The sequence below is a fragment of the Tinamus guttatus genome, unplaced genomic scaffold, assembly GCF_059628265.1.
Source record: "Tinamus guttatus ecotype Peru unplaced genomic scaffold, ASM5962826v1 Tinamus_guttatus_pri_ptg000330l, whole genome shotgun sequence".
Lineage (NCBI taxonomy): Eukaryota > Metazoa > Chordata > Aves > Tinamiformes > Tinamidae > Tinamus > Tinamus guttatus.
Window position 1 is genome coordinate 1709965 of NW_028288864.1, and position 19564 is coordinate 1729528.

The 19564-nt window shown below is 44.8% G+C and overlaps 1 protein-coding gene across 1 annotated transcript in view; it reads left to right on the plus strand.

The window, feature by feature from the left end:
- Nucleotides 1–4181: 4181 nt before the first annotated feature.
- The window catches only part of FAM20C (FAM20C golgi associated secretory pathway kinase), a 52867-nt gene continuing 37484 nt past the window's right edge, over nt 4182–19564 (plus strand). The window contains exons 1-3 of the mRNA XM_010221858.2: nt 4182–4697; nt 6349–6521; nt 13855–13933. Coding sequence (XP_010220160.2) covers nt 4189–4697; nt 6349–6521; nt 13855–13933 — 761 coding nt within the window. The 5' untranslated portion in view covers nt 4182–4188. The remainder of the gene's footprint in view (nt 4698–6348; nt 6522–13854; nt 13934–19564) is intronic.

Here is a 19564-nt window from a genome sequence, read left to right on the forward strand (position 1 = left end):
TAACCAATGAGATATTTTTCCCAAAGTCCAAGAAGTTCAGGAGGCCAAGACTAGAGCTGACAGCCGCACTTCCACACAGAAGTTGCAGGGAGGAACATGAGCTGCCTGTGTCTACATGTTCAGCTGCCCTTGACCCTGAAGCATCAGGGATGAGTGCAGTCAAACACAGCGTGCTGCAAGACCCCATAGGTCAATATATGCTCAGACTTACTAGAAGGAAAGTGCCACTGCTTAATTACAAAGCTAGGATGAGGAGGCTTCTGTCTTCAAAAGAAATCTCAAAGCAATTAGGTGTAGAGTAATAGCTAGTTGCTACAGCTGTAGCTAAATACCCACAGTCTAGTGGTTCCATCACAGGTGTCCACTAGAGATTCATCAGCTGCAGGCATTTGCTATTCAACACCTCAACTTGCCTAGCATATAGATGCTAGTTACAGTGTCAAGAAGTTCCCCTGGAGTAGTAAGTATAACCTTGCAAGAGTGAGACTTAGAATCCTTCTATATCTGAAGAAAAAAATGTGAGGGAAAAAGCACGAAGAATTAAAAAACCTCTCCAAGGAATTTTGATTCTGGCAAAATTTGCCTACACACCAAGTCTGAGGGAACACATTAGATGAACCACCAACCAGCCTCCTATCTCCAGATGGATCTGTAACACTCAAAAGGCTCAAGAAACAAGAAGCTCATGAAATAATATTAAAAAAAAATCACCTGAAAAATATACGTAATCAAGAGGAAGCAACCATTACTCAAATAAACAATATTCACCTAAGCATGCACTGATGAAGACAAAAAAGTATTTTTAAAATACACTAATGCCTATTCACGATATTGAAATATGATATAAGCAAATAAATGTAATTTTATAGCTTAGTGAAACTAAAGAGCAAAGTTGATCCTACCTCCATCCCACAACTCACACAGAGTTACAACATGCCTGATTCAGTGCTTCCTTGTTGCAAAATAGCAGATATATTCAAGCAACTCATGCTTAAGAAAAAAAAAAAGTAAATAATCTTTGACTTCTTCCCCACACTGTCTGCTGCAGCTCCTCTCCCAGCTCCTGCAATGACCCTCACATCCAGGAGCTCAGCTCAGTGCCTATAGCCCACATGGTGAGGGCAGCCTTGGCACTGTCCCACTTGCACTCAAACACAGGGATTTCACATGAGAGCACAAGCACATTGAACAAGCAGCAAAAGGTACATAGGAAAAATGAAGAACTGGACCTATGACTAAAACAGCACTATAAAGCACATGCCTGGAGTTACAGCAAGCACCCTATAAGCCCTGTTGTGCCATACTGAAGGGGATCATGTACCCCACAAAGAGCAACAAGCAACTTAGACCTCTTAGAAAATCAGTAGCAAAGGGAAGGGAATACAGCCCACCCACAGGAAACAGCACTCAGTACAGAACAAACCCCAGCCCAAATGCTTCCTTCCAAAGCACAACAAATACTGCTACCCCTTACAGACCCAAGCTTTATTACACCCCTGCAATACTCCACTCACCACTCCTGGAGACCCCTCTCTCCTCCATGCTCCCAATCCTTAGGTCTCAGCTTCCACCTGCCTCCTTTTGTCTCCTTGGGCTTGATTGATAATCCAGCCCAGCTGACCCCACTTAAAAAAACCCCCTGGAAGCTAAGCAGAAAAAAAAAAAAAAAAAAAAAAAAAAAAAAAAAAAAAAAAGCTGCAAACTTGCAAACTGTCTTCTTATGAAGCATATCAATATGCAAAGGTGCTAGGGTGACACAATGTCTTCTGTGGGAATTAAAGTGCTTTATCCACAGAGTGATCTGGAAAAGAGTCCTTCAGGACAGCAAGCAGGTGTTTTGTTCCCCCACAAGGGCTCAGCAACACAAGGCAGTCAGTAGGATCATGGCCTGTAAGACCTTTAGTTTCACAGCGTCTTTTTTTTCCCCCCTGGAAAAGCAGGAAATTCCCTTGTGCAAAACACAGCAAGGCTAGAGAGTGCACAGATGTGATTCGGGCAGGGTAAAAGACGCCTGGTGAGGAAATAGTGCTAGAAAGAGCCCTGGGGGGAATCAGGGCTTTCATGTTGCTTAACCCATGGAAAAACGAACCAGCACAATTAGCTGTAAGACCATGGCGTGCCAAGGTGGCGGGGGTGGGTGGAAGGCCATTCCCTGTCCTCTTGCCCCTGTGGTGCTGCTCAGCACCTCTCCGAGCCCTGCTGAGGAGCAGAAAGCAAAGGGGAGCCCTGATCCCAAAGAGAAAACCAATGCCCCAAGCACCCCCCTTCCCCAGCCAGAGACCAGGACTCTGGAGCCACTGCAGTGACTTGGCCATTCCCCTGTGCCCCTGTAAAGCTGAGACAACCCCTGAGAGCCTTTGAGGAGCCCCCAGAGCTGCACGGACCCTGGCCCCTCCGAGTCCCCCTTGCTATTAGGCTAATGTGGCCACCGAGCCGCCTGGCTGGCTACCGGGATTACCCTGCAGAGCATTTAAGGCTTATCACAGCCCACAGGAGCTCAGATTTAAAATATAAATAAATAAATAAATAAATAGAAGACTGCTCCTCAGGAGGAAGGAGGCGGCGGTTTTCCGCGTTGACCTTGCTCTGGAGAGGGGCTGGGGGTAACGGGCCCGGGCAGCGATTCGGTGTGCGAGCCAGACGATGACAGCGCAGAATCGCCGCGCCGAGCCCGCCGGACAGACCGCACTAATACTGTGCAATGCTATTAGCGCAGATTCCACCCCCCGCTTCCCTTCCTTCCCCTCCCCGCGCCGCTACCACTTGGGTTTTATTTTTTTATTTTGCAAACCTTTGTGGAACAGACGCCCTCTCCTTGCCCCAGTTGGAGCTGCAGTAGGATGGGAAGGGGGGAGGGAAGAAGGGAGGAGAGGAGGGGAAATAAAAAAAAAAAAAACACCCGCTTTTGGTTGAGGTTTTCCTGTTACTATCACTGTAGCGTTTATTTAGCCAATCTCCTAGCTGTGACGTCTGGAAGGCTGGAATCATGGCTTGCTCATAATATTTAACACACCCACTGGAAGCTGGAGCTGCAGAGCTACTAGTCCAACCAGTCCCCAGCATTCAGTGTAGCTGAAAGAGGTTTTCACTCTGCACCTGCCAAAGAGCTCTCCCCCCTTCCCCTTCTCCCCCCTCCCTTTCCTTTCTCTCTCTCTCCACGGCAGATCTGTTAGACCCAGCAGAGATCAAAGACGGGACCTCTTTGCTAAAAGGAACCTCTGCTGATTTCTATTAGTTTCTTTTCTCTAATCTCTTCCTCTCCCCCTCCGCGTTTTTTTCTTTTTTTCCTTTCCCTGTGCCATATTTAACCTTTATGTTGCAGTTGTGCCATCAGACAGTTTTGCGGCCAAAAAAACAAATCAGCCCAAGCCAAAGCCAAAGCCCAGCTCGGATACAGCAGCCGCAGCGCCTCGAGCTCAGCTGAACGTATTAATCTCTCCCCAGCGCTGGACGCGATGGATGAAGAAACTGGAACCGCTCTAAGAAAATAATTTTCCAGCCAATGTTCTTAAAGAGTCTCGGAGAGGAGAAGGAGCGAGCGGGAGACGCTTCTGCTGCATCACTGGTCACAGGCAGAGGAGAGGAGCCAGCGTTTCCAGCACAGCCAAATATTGTGGATGATTTTTTTTTCTTCTGCCGCCTTTCCGTACAGGTTTTACTAATATTTTTCTTCCCCCCTCCATATTTTTATTGTTATTATTTAATCAACATTAGTGTTAGACGCTGGTTTCTCGTCAAGAACCAGTTTTCCCTATTTGTCGTGATCCCCGTAATAAAAAGAGAGAGAAATCGTGAACAGATGGCTTTATATACGGCAATGCCGCTGGCTTTGTTTTCCTATTGATTTTAAAGCCTCAGTCCGGTGGGTTTTTTTTTTTTCCCCCACCTTTTTTCGTTCTTTTTTTTCCCTGCTTTTTTGTTCTGTTTTGTTTTTCCTTCCCCCCGCCCCCCCTAAGTTCTTGATGATACTGAGAAACGAGGAGCTATTGTTTGCAGCCCGCTTGTCCCCCGGCGCCTATGGAGGTAACTTTATTGACTTGATCGCTCGCTTCGCGACCCGCCCGGAGGCCGCCCGAGGCGCGGGGGGGAGCGGCCGCCCCCCGGCCGCCGCCGCCGCCGCGCTCCCCGCCGCCTCTCGCCGCTGATTTCGGAGCCACCCCCCGCCACCACCACCACCTCCCACCGACCATGAAAATGCTGCTGGTGCGCAAGTTCCGCGTGCTCATCCTCATGGTGTTCCTCGTCGCCTGCACCATGCACATCATGATCGACCTGCTGCCGCGGCTGGAGCGGCGGGGGGGCGAGGGCCGGCCCGGCTGCTCGTGCCCGCCGCCCGCCGCCGCGCCGCCCCGCGCCGCCCCGCGCTGGCCGGGCAAGCACACGCTGCGCATCCTGCAGGACTTCAGCGCCGAGCCGGCCTCCAACCTCTCGTCGCAGTCGCGGGAGGCGGCGGAGCGGGCGGCGGGCGGCGGAGCGGGCGGCGGCGGGGCCGGCGGCGGCGCGACGGGGCGGGCGCGGCGGCTCATCGGCCCCGGGGCCCCGCGCCCGCCGCCCGCCGCCGCCGCCGCGCCGCTCGCCGCGCTCTTCCAGCACCCGCTGTACCGCGCCGCGCTGCCGCCGCTCGGCGACGCCGACGTGCTCTTCAATGTCAACAGCGACATCAGGTTCAACGCCAAGGCGGCCGAGCAGAGCGAGTGGTGAGTGCCCGCGGCGGCGCCGTGCGCGGGGTCTGCCCCGTGCCCGGGAAGGGAGAGGGGCCCGGCCGCGAACGAGCCGCCGGGTGGGCAGATATAACTGTGGTGTCACCGGGAGTGGTAAGAAAAAAAAAAAAAAAAAGAGGAATTGGGCATATTGGTTGCTTTCCTGCAAAGGAAATGAAGAATAAAATGCAGGAACGTCAGGAAGCTGGAGCGCCTGTCCGGAGGGACCATGTGCCCCAGTATCTCTTCTCCAGCTGTAGCGGGTGCAGATGCTAAGAGAAAAGCAGTGCAAGAAGGAGAGCGAACGCACAGCAATCTTTCCCCTAGTGCAGGCTCCCAGTGTCCAACAACGAGGTGAAGAGGCCAAGCAGTGAGCAATGAGTCCAACTTTTCCCCAAAGCAGGGCTAATGCCAGGGGCTAATGCCATTGAGGCAGTCATTCATCCCAGCAGGTATATCCACCTTAAGGATCTCATTCGTGGTACCTGTTTTCATCCTAAATGTCCCCATGTCCTAAGAGCTCTGCTTCCAGCTAACTTTCAAAGCAGCTTGTTGTCGCTGTGAATCGTTTGCCTTCTTGGCTCGGAAGAAATGCTTGGAAATTTCAATGACTGAAAAATCAAAAGGCTTGTCTAATACAACAGCACCCTCTTTCAAACACAGTGACATTGTAATGTTTAAACAGCTGCAGTGTACCGCACAACAGCCCTGCAAGCGGCAGAGCAACCGGCACCATCTGAGCCTAAGGAAACAGAGCATAAATATTCCTGGTTTCTACCACAGGAGTTTACGAATTGTCCAGGCCCTTTAGAGCTAATGATTAAAACTCACTGTGATGTGAAATAACCTGAGAAAACCCCAGTTTCTCTGAGGAAAAGGGAAAAATAAATGTCACAATCATATGAACGTTTGGAGATGGCTAAACGCACAGTGGGCTCCTGGCTTCAGATGCCTGATAGTGGATCAAAGGGGTTAGGAGCCCAATTTTCAGATGGCCACAATGTGGCTGCGCTTGAGCATTAGTGATTTCATTAGTGATCATGCCCAAAGTTTGCAGAACTAACTTGAGATGTAGGAGTTAACAGTAATTTAAACAGTTCTCTCCTGTAGCAGTAGCTGGTTGCTTAGGAAGGGGAAACACCACTCACAGTTATTCTTTAGCAACTAGTTCAAAGCGATCTGGTTTCTTCCCATTCTCTGCAACTGTGTGTAAGTACGGGAGGAGGGAGAGCAAGTCAAATTACAGCTGCCACGTCCATGTCCAGAGCCAGCTCAGTGTTAACCAGAAGTCCAGGAGGATGCTTTCATTTCTGTCAAGCTAGGGAAAGAAGTTTCAACCTAATATAATCTAAACACAATATAAAACGTGGAGCTCTGCGTTTCTACTATATAAGGGCCTCCTCTCCCTCTCGGTGATGTCACTCGGAGTTTGGCTCCTGACTTTCATGGGCTTTAAATCAGGCATGAAGCGTGGAGGTGAAAATCCCGCTGCCTTGGAGGCAGCTCCTGGCCCGTGGGCTGTGGGCTGGCACAGGGAGCGACTGTGAGACTTCTGCCTTGTCACGTTTTGAAGCCCTGTTTCTTGATGCCTGTTATAAATTGTAAAAATATTTCTTTCTACTCATTTTGGATTTTTTTTTTATGGTAGGCAAAATGAAGATAATGAAGAATTTTTGCCAACTGGAGAAACCTCCATAGACTCCTACCCAAACTGGTTAAAATTTCACATTGGCATTAATCGGTATGAGCTGTATTCCAGACATAATCCTGCAATTGAGGCTTTGCTACAAGACCTGGTCTCCCAAAAGATAACCAGTGTTGGTATGTTTAGCTGTGTATCATGTTGGTATGTTTGGCTATGTATCGTTTTTATGATTCTTTACTTGATCAGGATCTCCTTGCTGTTTTTATATTAATGAACCTTTTGCATGGCTTCCCTCCGATGTGCCTAGAACATTGCTTCCTGCCTGCACTTATTTTTGGTGTTAAATATAAAAGCGTCTCCCTAAAAGAGATATTGCCGGCTCTGCATTACCTGCATAATGGAAAAGTCTGCCAGCAAGGCAAAACCCATTCATTTCAGCAGTCTTACAGTCACGGTCAGATTGAAAGTGCCCTGTTTGATTATTTTAAAAAAAATAGAGCAATATAAAAAAAGACAGACAAAAGCAGGTAGCATCTTGCCAGAGGTAGCTTTGCATTATTATCTGATCATTCTCTAGAAGCGCCTGCCTGGCAGCGTTTCATAGGCAGGAGAGTGGAGGCAACGCGGCAGCCCTGCGGGAACGGCTGCGAGGAGGAAGCGCTGGAGCTGGGAGCTCTGCTCTGGAGCTGGTCCGTGACAGCCGGTGTCTCCTCGGATTTAGCTGTGTGTGTGTTGCCACCTCCGGATGAGGTCACCAGGGCTTCAGCCCTGCAAGGGAAAAAGTCCCCGTGGCTTCAGCAGGAAATGGCCCATACGAGAATAGCCCGAGTGGGCCCCAGGTTGACATTTTGCACCACGTGAGTCACGCTGGCTGCCGGGCAGGCCTAGGAATAAGCACCATCCAGGGGCAGAAAGCGGGGATTGATGTAGCTGGTCAGGAAAAGGCAGTGCCAAGATTCAAAGATGGGGTGGACACTTATACAAGAGGACAGAAAGAGGCTGGTTATTCACTGGAGGCCGGTTTTCCGTACCCAGAGCGCTGCATTGGGATGGCTGGTCAAGGAGCTCAGGTTTGAAGGCTAAGCCCAGGGAACTGTTGGGGTTCAGGTGGGACGTGGTGCTGTGGCAATAATGACACCCTTCCTGGGGACACTGATCCTTGACACAGGCTTCCCTTTCCTCACCTCTTTGCCCATACCATGCCGTTTTATCAGGTTTCTCACATATTCTCACCAATATTTTTCCCCTTTCTTTGGATGAGATTTGATACATACTGCATAACCTCTCCCTCTGCTTCGGGTCAGCCAGGAGCAAAATTGTTGTAATGAAGAATAGGAGCAAAGCCCTGACCCTCTTGACGCAAGGGGAAGCGTTGCCCCCCGGGGCCATGGATTCACCTGGTGTGTCCCATCGCTGGCTCGGGAGGCTTTCAGTAGTGACGGTCTGGAGGGAGCTTTGGGACCCGCGTGGCAGAAGGGCAACCACCTCGTATGGGGACATGGATGATGCTGTAAGCTGGTTCCTACAGGGCCATCTTGCTTTAATGTCTGAAAAAGGCTTTGCAGAGTCAGGTTAGGGCCTCCTAGAGCCTAGCACCAAAATATAGAGCCGGCGTTTCTGTCCGTGGTTCAGTCCTAGCCCCGTAGCATCGTCCTGGTCCTTCGCAGAGGAGCGCAGCTGCTGCGCAGATGAGCAGGTGATGGGTGCCAGACATTAATCTCAGCTCTGCAAAGCTGGGCTTGTAGCGACTGAAAGGGAGTTTTGCCCATGCAAAAACGACAGGATCTGAATTTTGGTAGTAGCGCGCGCAGCCCGCCTCAGTGAAGAGGGAGTTTCAGACAGGTTGTAAAGTGAGGAGTATGTCATTGATATACTTTTATTATTAACCATTACTAAACATTATTAAAAAGTGCAGCATGCTTTATTTCATGTTGCAAATTCTTCACTTGTTTAAAAAAAATACATTTTAAAGTCATGCCTGCCATTTTTCAGCTTACTGCAGTCACAGCAGGGGTTGCAAGGCATGCATGCTCGTTAATGTAGGTAGGTATTTGACCAAAAGATGTTTATAGGGTTGTTACATTCTTTGTCATATTCCTGCATATTTTCCAATTTGCCTGTTGTTTTTTTTTTCTTGTGGTCAATTTTTGCTGCTTTGCCTTTTGCTCTGCTTTTTTTAAGGCATCTGCAGAGACACCAGGCTACAAATGTAAAATAAATGGAAATCTTCATACTGTCCTGTCTTCAGGCTTCCTTTTACAGACAGGATAATTAAAAATATAGGCTTACATGCATTAGATGAAATGGGATGTTGCTCTACCCGGTCTTTTCTCAGTGTTTAAATTGGGTTTGTCTCTAATAGAATTAGCTGATTTGATATGCAAGGGTTTGATACCTCCAGTAATTACATCAATGTGCAGCTAAACAGCTTTCTTAGCCACACTGTAATTTCTCTGCTCAACTCGCATTATTTACGGAGGTGAGCGGTGACCAGCTTGATCCTGCACCATCTATCAAAACCACTGGCATGGCTCTGTAACGTGTGGTGTTATTTTAAAATGAAAATGGTGACAGAAGCAATTCCCAAGAGCAGGGAACACCAAGGTGACATTTTCTTGATGTTAAAGTTTAAGTGGAACAAATCCACAGATGGGAAGAAGCGTCACATTCAGCTCCCACAGTGACACCTAGAGCTGGCCTTGAAAAGGACAGGGTTAAGGAGAGCTTTTAAGCTAAGGATGTATTTTTCACCCTGCATCGATATATATATATTTCCTATTCATATGGTTCAAAGTAACGGGGTAGCTCTTAATCTGATTTAATTCAGTGCAGATTTCCTCCTGACATAAATGGGAGCCTAGGGAGGACTGCTTTCCACTGTGCAACCCTATTTTCAGGAAAAAAAGACAAAAAGGTCACAGGCAATCACATGCTTCTTTTGCCTTTCCTGGCTGTTTATGGCATGTAAAAGTAACCACAGTTAGCTATTTCCTTGCCTACTTCCAAAATGCCCATGTGTAATTGTAGCAGCACTGTCAGCAGTGTGACAGCAAACATGGCATGGAGACACCAGCTTAGAAAGTGTGGTCCTGACCTGGCTCACACTGCTGTCCAGGGAAGCTGGGCTGTGGGGTTCCATGTGAGCGGGATAGGTCTGTGTGATTGCTGCATCTGGAAGGATTCTATCTTTTTGATTCCTTTAATTCCTCAGTTGGAAAGGTTTGGAAACATTACCTGGCTCCGTTCATTTCTGAAAGCAGCAATGCCTTCAGTTGGTGCAGGCAATAATTAGAAAACCAGCACACAAAATTACTCATGCAGTGAATAAATGCTGTAATTAGCTAGGGTGAACTCTACTTAAATTGAGAAATGAAAAAAGCAAGAAAAAATGAATAAGGCAAGATGCTGAATATCGAACCTAAATTCTGTTGCTACAGGAAATTTAAAAATCTCATCTGAAGGAAGGGAAAAAATGCTGTTGGGAATATGTGAAAAAAATGATGAAATGTAGCACCATTGATTTATTACATAAGAAAACAGTGAATTTATCAAGAGTCAACAGACTGATTAAATGTGCAGTTCCAGATGAAAGAAGTAGGCCTGAAATGTGTAACAAAACCTTTGAATAGTTCTACACATCTTTTCCCTCCTAGCAAAAGAGAAGTCTTTCCTTATCTTGACTAAACCAAGAAAGGCCTTTAAAAATAAGTTAGCAGAACTGGATGAGCAAGAATAAGTTAAGAAACAATGAAGGCTTGAATTTGTGTAGAAATATGTCCTTCCTAGCTTGTGTGGGGCCATGTCTCCAGCCTGGGGCAGAGTAATACTCTTAAAAGCCAGACACCATGTTTATGCTGGATGTAAGCTTGATCTGTAAGCAGGAATCCAAGATGGATCTGAACTTCATCTATTTCAGATGTTACTGCATCCCCAGCTTTGACTGGCTCCTACTTCTCAGGTGTTAGCACTGCATAAATACATTTAAAAAATGTGTTTGTTTATCTGACCATAAAAGGTTCAAAGGTGCCACTGTGACCTTCACTCTTCACTGGAAGAGCAGACGGTCTTGATGGTGATGGAAAGCCAGATCCATTCAAATCCCCAATCCTTTGGGGATAAACCCCAATGGCATTCAATTAAACTAAGATGCCCGAGAGGTGATGGGTAGTCCATGTTTTTTATGTTGCATGGTGTCTGTGGGCCAGGTCTTGTACTAATGTAGTTTCGGGAACGATTAGGAGAGGACAAGATGAGGAAGCAGGACATGTGGTCATGACTGGAGGCTCATCGATGTGATAAGAAAGGGGATTTTTTAAGGTTTGATCCAAAGTCCACCAGAAAAAAAGAGGAGGAGGAGTCTCACTGAATTCACTGTTTTTTTTTACAAGGCCCTAATTCCACAAACACTCAAACAAAGGTAAATTTCAGTGAATTTTTGACAAAACCTCCTAGAGTTAGGAAGATTTATGGTCACACCCTAAAGCTCTTACACTTGGTTAACAGAAAAGGTTAATGCTGCATTCCCTTCCATCCCCTTCTGGAGGAAATGAGAGTGTTTGAGCTACCTGAGAAAAAAAGTAATGGTTTTATTGGTACCCCAAGAGCTGTAGGAGAGCTGACTTGAGGTACCTGTTTGTGTAGTCTTTTCCAGAGATACTTGTGACCTGCAATGTTACTATATATTCAGAAACATTAAATAAAAAGCTGAATTTGGAATATGATTAGAAATACTCCCTGGAGTCGGAAAAAACCTCTCAGATATTCTTTAAAATGTCTGGACCTGCTGCTCAGAGACATGGCAGGTTGCAGTGGCTCGTTGTCCCCCAGCTTCTCTGAAGACCATATCTGCTAATCTGATTCTAAATCTCCAGAAACTTCCATATGGGCAGTAGGCAAAGGGGCAAGGGCACCTCCAGGTGGAAACAAGTCTCCTGGAGCATGGCTGGGCTCTTACCAATTGGCTGTGATGGTCAGAGAGAAAAGTTCAGCTGAGGCGCAGCAGAAAGTGGGGATGCAGATGGAGCACTAAGGGACAAGGAATGTTATCTGACCTAGCAGTCCGAGATATTCATCTTCACGTGGCCATGAGACCTGTTCTTCTCCGGTGTTGTCTCTCTGGTGTTTGGCTAACCTGGTGGTATCTATGCATATGGCATGTGGGAGGCCAGCACGGATCTCCTGCACGCTGTTGCCCCACAATGCTTGGGGCTGCTCTGCAGCTCGGCACAACGTGAGGCCATTCCCACAAATGCCATTCCCACAAATACTCTGTTCCGGGGAGGCCCGGCGTTTGCACGCGGCAGTGGCATGGGCGCCACATGCCAACAGTGCTTGTGTTCAGCGGAGGCTACTCTTGCAACCAATTAAGGCAATACAATAGGATGGATCCAAATAGACCAGGGGAGGTGCTTTTGTCTTCCTTCAGCTCAATTCTTTCTGACAGGAAACCAGGCCTTTGTGTCGCGGGAAAGAATTATTCTGAAGAATTATTCTGAATCGTTAATCCCCTGCATACATTTCCCTTCCTGGTGATGACACGCTCATTGTTGAGCGGGCTGCTAACAAAATCATTATCTGGCGAGTGGCTTCAATTTGCTGAGAAACGAATTAAACATAATGCATCCAAAATTCTGTGCTTGGAAAAGGGCACGGTGGAGCTTCCTCTTCTCTCCTCTTCTGCTTTATGGTGGTTTCCCAAAGCCTTGGCTGCCCGATCATGCCCCCAAGCAGGGTCTAGTCCTTTTCTATCTGATGGGCCAACAGCGTGTCTGCTATGGATTTATGTGTTTCAGGGAACAGAGGTCTAAGCCCTAAGCTCCTGGGTATTGAATGTAAATGTGCAATTTATGTACATTTTAGAGAAGAAAGGTTGGATCTTCAGTTCATGTGAGCAGCTATGCTAAGGTCAGTGATCCTAAGGAGAGCTCTGTGTTGGAAAGGATGCAATCCTGCCCTTTGTTCCCATAACTGCAGATCACCAGACCCAATATTCATAAGAGGGGGAATTTAATAGATGAAATCCATGTGCTTCTGCTCTACCTGTTCAGTGCAAGTTATTTAACATCTCTTAATTTCTAATTATTTATTTGTTCCTTTGGGATAAACTGGTAATGCAAGAGAACATAGGGGTCAGCAAAACGGCCAGGCAGGAAGGATTTTACTCTAGATGAAGTATAATTAAACTAACTAGATTTGCATAGCATTTTGTTCCAAAAATATAGATTACAAGTGCTCAAAGAGAGCTGGTGACCTATCAGTAGGAAGGCACAGAGAGGAGTAATTAAAAGGATGTGCAGGTAGTGGCGCTGGTTGAAGACAGAAAATGTTGAAAGTAGATAGGTAGGAGGAGGGTAAACCCAAAGGTAACTTGACATTCATGTAGTTCTGCACAGGTTTTGTCAGAAGAGCAAAGCAGCAAAACATTGATTATCTGATTATTTGGAGGAAGCATTTCTAAAAGACTGACTCACCCACACTGGTACAAACGCCATGGTCAGCCACTCCAAATGCTGACATGAATTAAAGATCAGGACTTTTTATTTATTCTGAGGGGTTTTGAATAAGATGATAAAAAAGCAGCTGGTTTGCCCATATATATATATTTACCTTTCTTAAATAACCTTATCATCAAGTAAAATGTGTTTTAGAAGGTCAAATAAAAAAAACCTCTGAAAACACTATAATCTGACTTTTAACATAATATTATCCAAAATGTACAAATTGCTATGAGTAAAAGTTGATCTTAAATTCCTGTTTGCTGTTGTTGGGGAAGTGAGAGCGTTTAAAGCTCGAGCAGAGCTAGCCCTCAGTGCACAATGTGGACTACCATCCCTGCTGCCTCTGCTTATCATTTCTGTACTCCCAAAAAAGTCTACTATCCTTTGCGTGGTTCTGCCCCGATGTAGGAACCTATTTGGCATCTCCTGAAGTTAATGGGTAGTGTTCAATGCATATCCATTGTGAGCAGAGATGAATTTGCATGTATTTATGGCTCAGCAGCAACTATTAAAATGATGGCAGAGATCTGGAATCACTAGAGTATCTGGTCATACTTTCAATTAAGCAGATGTTTGCTGTGCACCAAATTGCACCTCCTGGCCTCAATTGTCTTCTGAGCCCCCATCTCCTTTTCCAAAGTCTGTCTGTTGTTAATAAGAAGTTCAAAAAAGACTGCAGACAAAGAAAACAAGTCTTTAACAATCTATTCTTATTTATGTTGTGCACTTAGGATGTTTGTGGAGCTCGTAATGGGGGACAATGGAAAAGACCATTGAAAGGTCTATTGGAAAAGGCAAAGACACAATCCCTGTCTAGTCATGGGTAGTAGCTCAGAGCCCTGCCCCACATGCTGCCCCCACTAAATAATTTGTCATCCAGTTAGGAACTTGCTGCTCAGACACCACAGTGATGAGACAAATAAAGAGCAAAAGACAGTTTTTCATGCCCAGAAATCTGAATGTAAGTAGACCCATATGTAGTATGTTAAATGGCCTCATTTTTTCCCCACAGCAATGAAATCAGGAGGCACGCAGCTGAAGCTGATCATGACATTCCAGAATTATGGACAAGCACTGTTTAAACCCATGAAGTAAGTAAGAAATGTTTTCTAAACATTTTCTGAATGTTTTCTAAATGTGGATTTGTGGTGGAATAGCCTGTGGAATTTTGAAAGGTGTTAAAAGTTTGCTGCTGGTATCTCTCAAGGTTAGGGCACCTATTCTTGTGGCTTGCTGCTAATGGAGAGCCTCAGGAGTGTGCAGAAATGTCCTGCTAGACTGGTTTTTGGAGCAGTTACAAAGAAGGCACCATGTACATTATAGTTTCCTCAGAGGTGAAATCTTCCATCATAATTATAGATTTTTCAGCTTTTCTCTTTTTTTATGGAAACTTATTTTGCACTCCTGAGCATTATACAATGTGGGTTCTCTTTTTGGAGTATGACCAGACACGAGAGATGGGTCAGAATAGCCTTGGAAAGACCTAAATATTATTTGTCTGATAAACTATAATTTAATCCATTGATTTATTATTGTTTATGTTAAAGGGTTGTATTAGTCGCTTGGCCGTGACTATGCTGAAGTTATGAAAATGATTTTATCTGGGAGGGGTACTGCAAGGTCATGAAACTAGAGCCAAAGGGAAGGACTAGGAAGATACAGCCTTGATTTGCAGGTGTATAATTCTGACAAGAACCACTGAGAATGGTGAAGTTATTTAGGTATAAAGCAAATGTAAATGAGTTCTGAATCCTGACCTGTGTATTTGTGTTGTAATAAGGCAAATGATTCTTCACTTGTTATAGAGGGTTTAGCAAAGTCGCTTGGGGCTACAAAATGTTTAATGAAGCTACTCAATATCTGTGTCAGGGGTACCACTGAAATAATAAATTCATTTCCTTCTTTTGTTTCCACTGTAGGGAAGTTCAGTTAATTTCCTTTAGGATGGTCCATAAAAGACTAAAGTAGCTGAGAATGACTGGTTTGGAATATGCTTTGGCACTGTGTTATAGCTGTAGCATGGCTCAGGGAGTAAGCTGCTGGCTGGAGGTTGAACATAAACTCCCTGTTTTACTATAGATTTTACTGTAGACTGACCTCAGACAAATACAGATGCAAGTTTGATGCATTTAAGCTCAATTCCTAACTGCATCCTGTCCCACACAGGAACAAAGGACCTGACAATATTAGATGCCTTTAAACCTTAGGTAGAATGGTGATAGCATGGTGTTGGATTTTTGCATAGGGTATGAATTGTTTATTTTCCGTTTATGGAGATGCAGATATTTTCAGTCTTTATCATTGTATGACATTGTAATTCGGGGAATACTAATGAGGTCAAATCAAAAGTTTGCCTTTTCTACTATACTACGTGCAGCCTTGGCAAGATGATGGATGACAATAGATGTAGAGCCACTTTCCTATACAGAAGCAATTACTACCGTCCACCAGAACAACAGCAGAAAATGATGATGTCTTAATCTTTCCTTCTGCTTGATTCCAAGGGCAGCAGCATCCTATTTTTCTCACTGATCTTTGCATGAAACGCACATCTGGAAAAAGAAGCATTACAGCCTTCTGCAGCTGTGCTCCCAGGCACTGCACCTTACAGTGGCAACACTGCTGCATTTGTGCTGAGCGTTGCTGAACATGTTGCTGATTTCAAATAGGAGTGTTTGCAAGCATTTGTCTTCATTCTGATAACAGTGATAAGGAAACCAGCTGCTCTGCTGCTGTAAATCTTCCTAGCTCCTTTGGCATCTGGTCCCACTGACCTCTTTCACCTGCTTATGGACTGCTGTGCATGAAGCTTTTAGAGCAGTTTTCAGCAGGATTTCTTGATATGCAAATAAGCCTAGAACAGAAAAGAAGAAAAAAAAGGCTATTAGAGCCACAGGACTTCGTGTGTGTCCGCACGATGTGTCCTGTGCATTTCTACATGTTGTGAGCAGTTTATCAGCTCCATGGCTAGCAATGCACACCGTAAGAGTCTAAAACCAGCAAGACCTCAGTTCTGGAGCTGTGCGAAGGACTGAACAGAAGTGGGATGCCTTTTCCCAGCAGCAGGAGTTAAGCTTTTCTCTCTCCCGAGCTGATAGCCCTCTTCTTACAGCCAGCTTTCTCATGTGAACGATGTGAAAACTGCTTGTGCTGTCCGTAGCTATAAGTGGTATCTTCCAAACTGAACTGCTACCCATCCAAGCGGGACTGCTGCAGGTAGGAGAGACCATGGGAATGCTTCCTGGACCCATGCAGTTGTCTGCAAGAAAATTGGAGTTCTCCTGAACTTCAGCAGTGATTTCTCTAGGAAAGTCACAGCAAAATAACCTCGCTGGCAAGTTGTTTTGAACTCTGCAGAACTATTTTGGCTGCCTTTGTGGTTCTACAAGTTCCTAGGTTCATGCTGATTAATGCAGCAAAAAAGCTGGCTCTAGAAAGGCTCCTTCAGACCAGACAGTGTTTGGAGGTGGGGAAAGTGGAATCTACTCCTGGCACCTTTTGTGTTCTGTTAACATTAACTGACAGCTCTTCATCTAGTCATTGAGTCGGGGTAGTGGAACAAACCAGAGAAGGGAAGCTTAGCAGTCAGGGAAATGTGATAGTGGTAAATAAAGCCTGATCAGCTGCAATTATTTTATTTATCTGTGGCTCTGCATCTTCATTTCTGGAATAAGTGCCCATAAAGTATTAAAGAGGAAGCCAAGTCTATTTATAAACCCTGTGGCCCAGTACAGATTCCATTGCTAATTCCAAATGCATCATAGAAAAAGCAAGTATTTGCTAAAACTCCAGGGAAGATTCAATGTATTTGCAATGTATCTTACAGCTAATGTGTAGTTTTATTTAGCTCATAACAGTTCAATCATACAAAATTATTGCCATATGGGACATGAAAAAATAGCAACCTTCCCTTTTCCCATTATTAGTGTGTCTAACTGTATTTGTATTGTGGAGCATAAAAAAAAAAATTTACACAATTATTTACATCTCCAGCCATGGCTTTCTGTATGACTTATCAGATAGAGATGGTGTAGAGTCACAAATTTCAAAGGGCTTTGGTTTATTTGTCCAAAACGAATATGTACTTTCTGCTTTCTGCTTTATAATTTTGTCCTTCCTTTGTTTCTGCTAGCTGGTAAAGTTAAATAGCTGGCTCAGCAATAAAACCAACACACTTTTTTTTTTTTTTTTTTCTTTCCTCCAAAGGCTTTATTCTTGAAGGGTGAGATTCTGCTCTGGCAGCATCAGTGTGAGGCTTCCTATTGCCTGCCCTAGTGCCAGGATTTTCACAGAGATTTTTACAGTTCCTTACGCAAAAGCCAAATAGAATTGAATAGAAAATGATATCTTGCTGTATGGGTTGTGTACCCAATAGTATGTGTTTAAGAATGATCTCTCTCATTTGCAGTTACATGGGCTGCTTTGTAGAAATGTGTGGAAAGGATATTCATTATAAAATCTTTGAGGTTTATTTATTTTATTCAAAGCAATGCTATTGCATCCAATGAACTCCCTTCTGACTTAAACTGAGATAAAAGCCGGTTCTGTTCCAGACTTAAGATTTTGCAGCTGATATTTTTACCATCCTTTTTCTTTTCTCATTCTATTTTTACAAGTCGCAATACACTACTGATAAGAGCCACGTGGCAATTTCTTTCAGCAGCTGAAGCTTGCAGTTACACTGAGATAAAGAACCCATTGGTGTCAGGGTGATTTCAGGCCAGAAGAGACTTTTGGGGTCACAAAATGCAGTATCCTTGAATCACCAGTGATTGTCTCATGACATCCCGCTCCCAAATTGCTCAAACACTGCAAGCAAAGTCTGCAGCTTTTGTCCCTGCTATCCGTATCCAACACACTGCTGTAGAAATAATGCTACTCATTGATATCCTGTACTTTTACAGTTAATTATTTGTTGCAGTTTAACAGTTTAACCAAAGAGCTTTGTCTCTTGGACTTTGTCTTTATAGAAGGGCATTGTGTAGAGACCTGTTGTGGTAATTAACATTGTGCTAGAGACCTGTGTGGTAATTAACAATATTAACAGTGGACACTTCTGCCCCAGAGGCAAATCTCGCATTGCCTTGCAGCCCTCGAAGGCCCAACCCACCCCAGGGACACCTACAGAAGAAGGTGGTTGTCCCTGTGGAGCACAAGGCTAGTGCTTTAATATATAAAAGAAGCATATTCACCTTTTAGCTTCTGTGAAGTTCCTATAACATATCTTTTAGCTCGAAACAAAGGCACAGCAAGCGGGACTGAAGTCTAGCAACTGAGGTCATGGGGAAGATAATATTTTTGTTTTGATTGACAAAGTGTTGCTTCTTACTAGCTTCTAGATGTCGTACTTATAGGGACAATGGATTAGCAACACTCTTTAAATTTCTCTTTGATTTCCTTTAGGGATTTCTCAACAAATAATGCATCTTTTGATAGTGATATTAATTAGGACAAACAACCCCCGTCATACAAACAACTGTTAATCGCCTTCATTTCCTCCAGTTATGTTCCATTTCTGAAGTTGCAGTGTGACTGTTGTACCTGCAAAATGCAGCCTCCAGGCCTGATTAGCATATCAATTAGACTGGAGTAATTCTTCCAACTTCAGTAGCATTACTTCCTATTCAAAGGTGTTTAAATGAACTTCAGAATCCGGGCCATGGGAAGATTGGTTTCCTTATTACATTGCACATCATGCTGTTTTGAGGAAATACATTTTGCAAACCTGTTGCATTTCGGCTGGCAGGCATCCAGTATAAACATACTGTTATAAGTCAACATAGCAATTAAATCAAATTGCAATTTTCTTTTTTTTTTTCTTTCTGAACAGCAGCAGAAGTGAGATATGCATACAGTAGCTGCTATTCTAGAAGCCTGCACGGATTAGCACTTCAGCACACCAGAATGAGTTGCATAAAGCCCTACTGCAATCCCCGGCCAAAGTACAAACACAACCACACTGTTTTGTCACTCAGCTTAAGCAATTTTACTGTACTTTTTGCTGAAGAAATCTAGTCCTGTGCAAGGTGTGCAATAGCTGGAGACATTCGGTTGAATAAGCTGGTAGGAAAGGCTAAAGCTAGGAATGACAGCATTCAGCTTACTTAGGTTTGTTCTGAAATAGAGGGGAGTGCGGTCTCATTAGAGCATGAAGAAGAAATGTTTTCCTTGCCTCTGGAAGTGACAATGAATAATTAGGTATTCTGTGGACCTTATGCATGAGATTTTGCTTGTTTTAAGGGCATGCTCAAATCCTTGCCTACAAAATCTCAGCTGAAATATTTATCTGGGTGAGGCTGATAGGCAGTTTCAAATTCGCTCTACATTGAGAATAAATCTGGACTAAGCTGGATGCTGGATATTTAATGCACATGAGATCTGAACACTATCCTAAATAGGGACAGCATCCCATTTAGGTGGGAAGTAATTTGTCCTCAGGCTCTGCAAGGATGTGCAAGGACAACCTCAGCACCCTGCAGAGCCTGCAAAACCCAGGTAGCCCAAAGGTGCAGGAAGACCTAGAGGGACCTACTGCTGGTACCTGCTCCCCAGTGCCTGCCTAGACAGAACCTCTGTGGGCAGTAGGTTTTTACCATTGTGGCATGTCTTTGGCTTTATGAAGCTATTGATTAACCTTCTTCTGTCATAGGTGTTTATAGAAGCCAGCTAATTAGCCTGTGGAAACAATGACATGCTGGTGTTTGCCTCTCCTTTAACAGCCT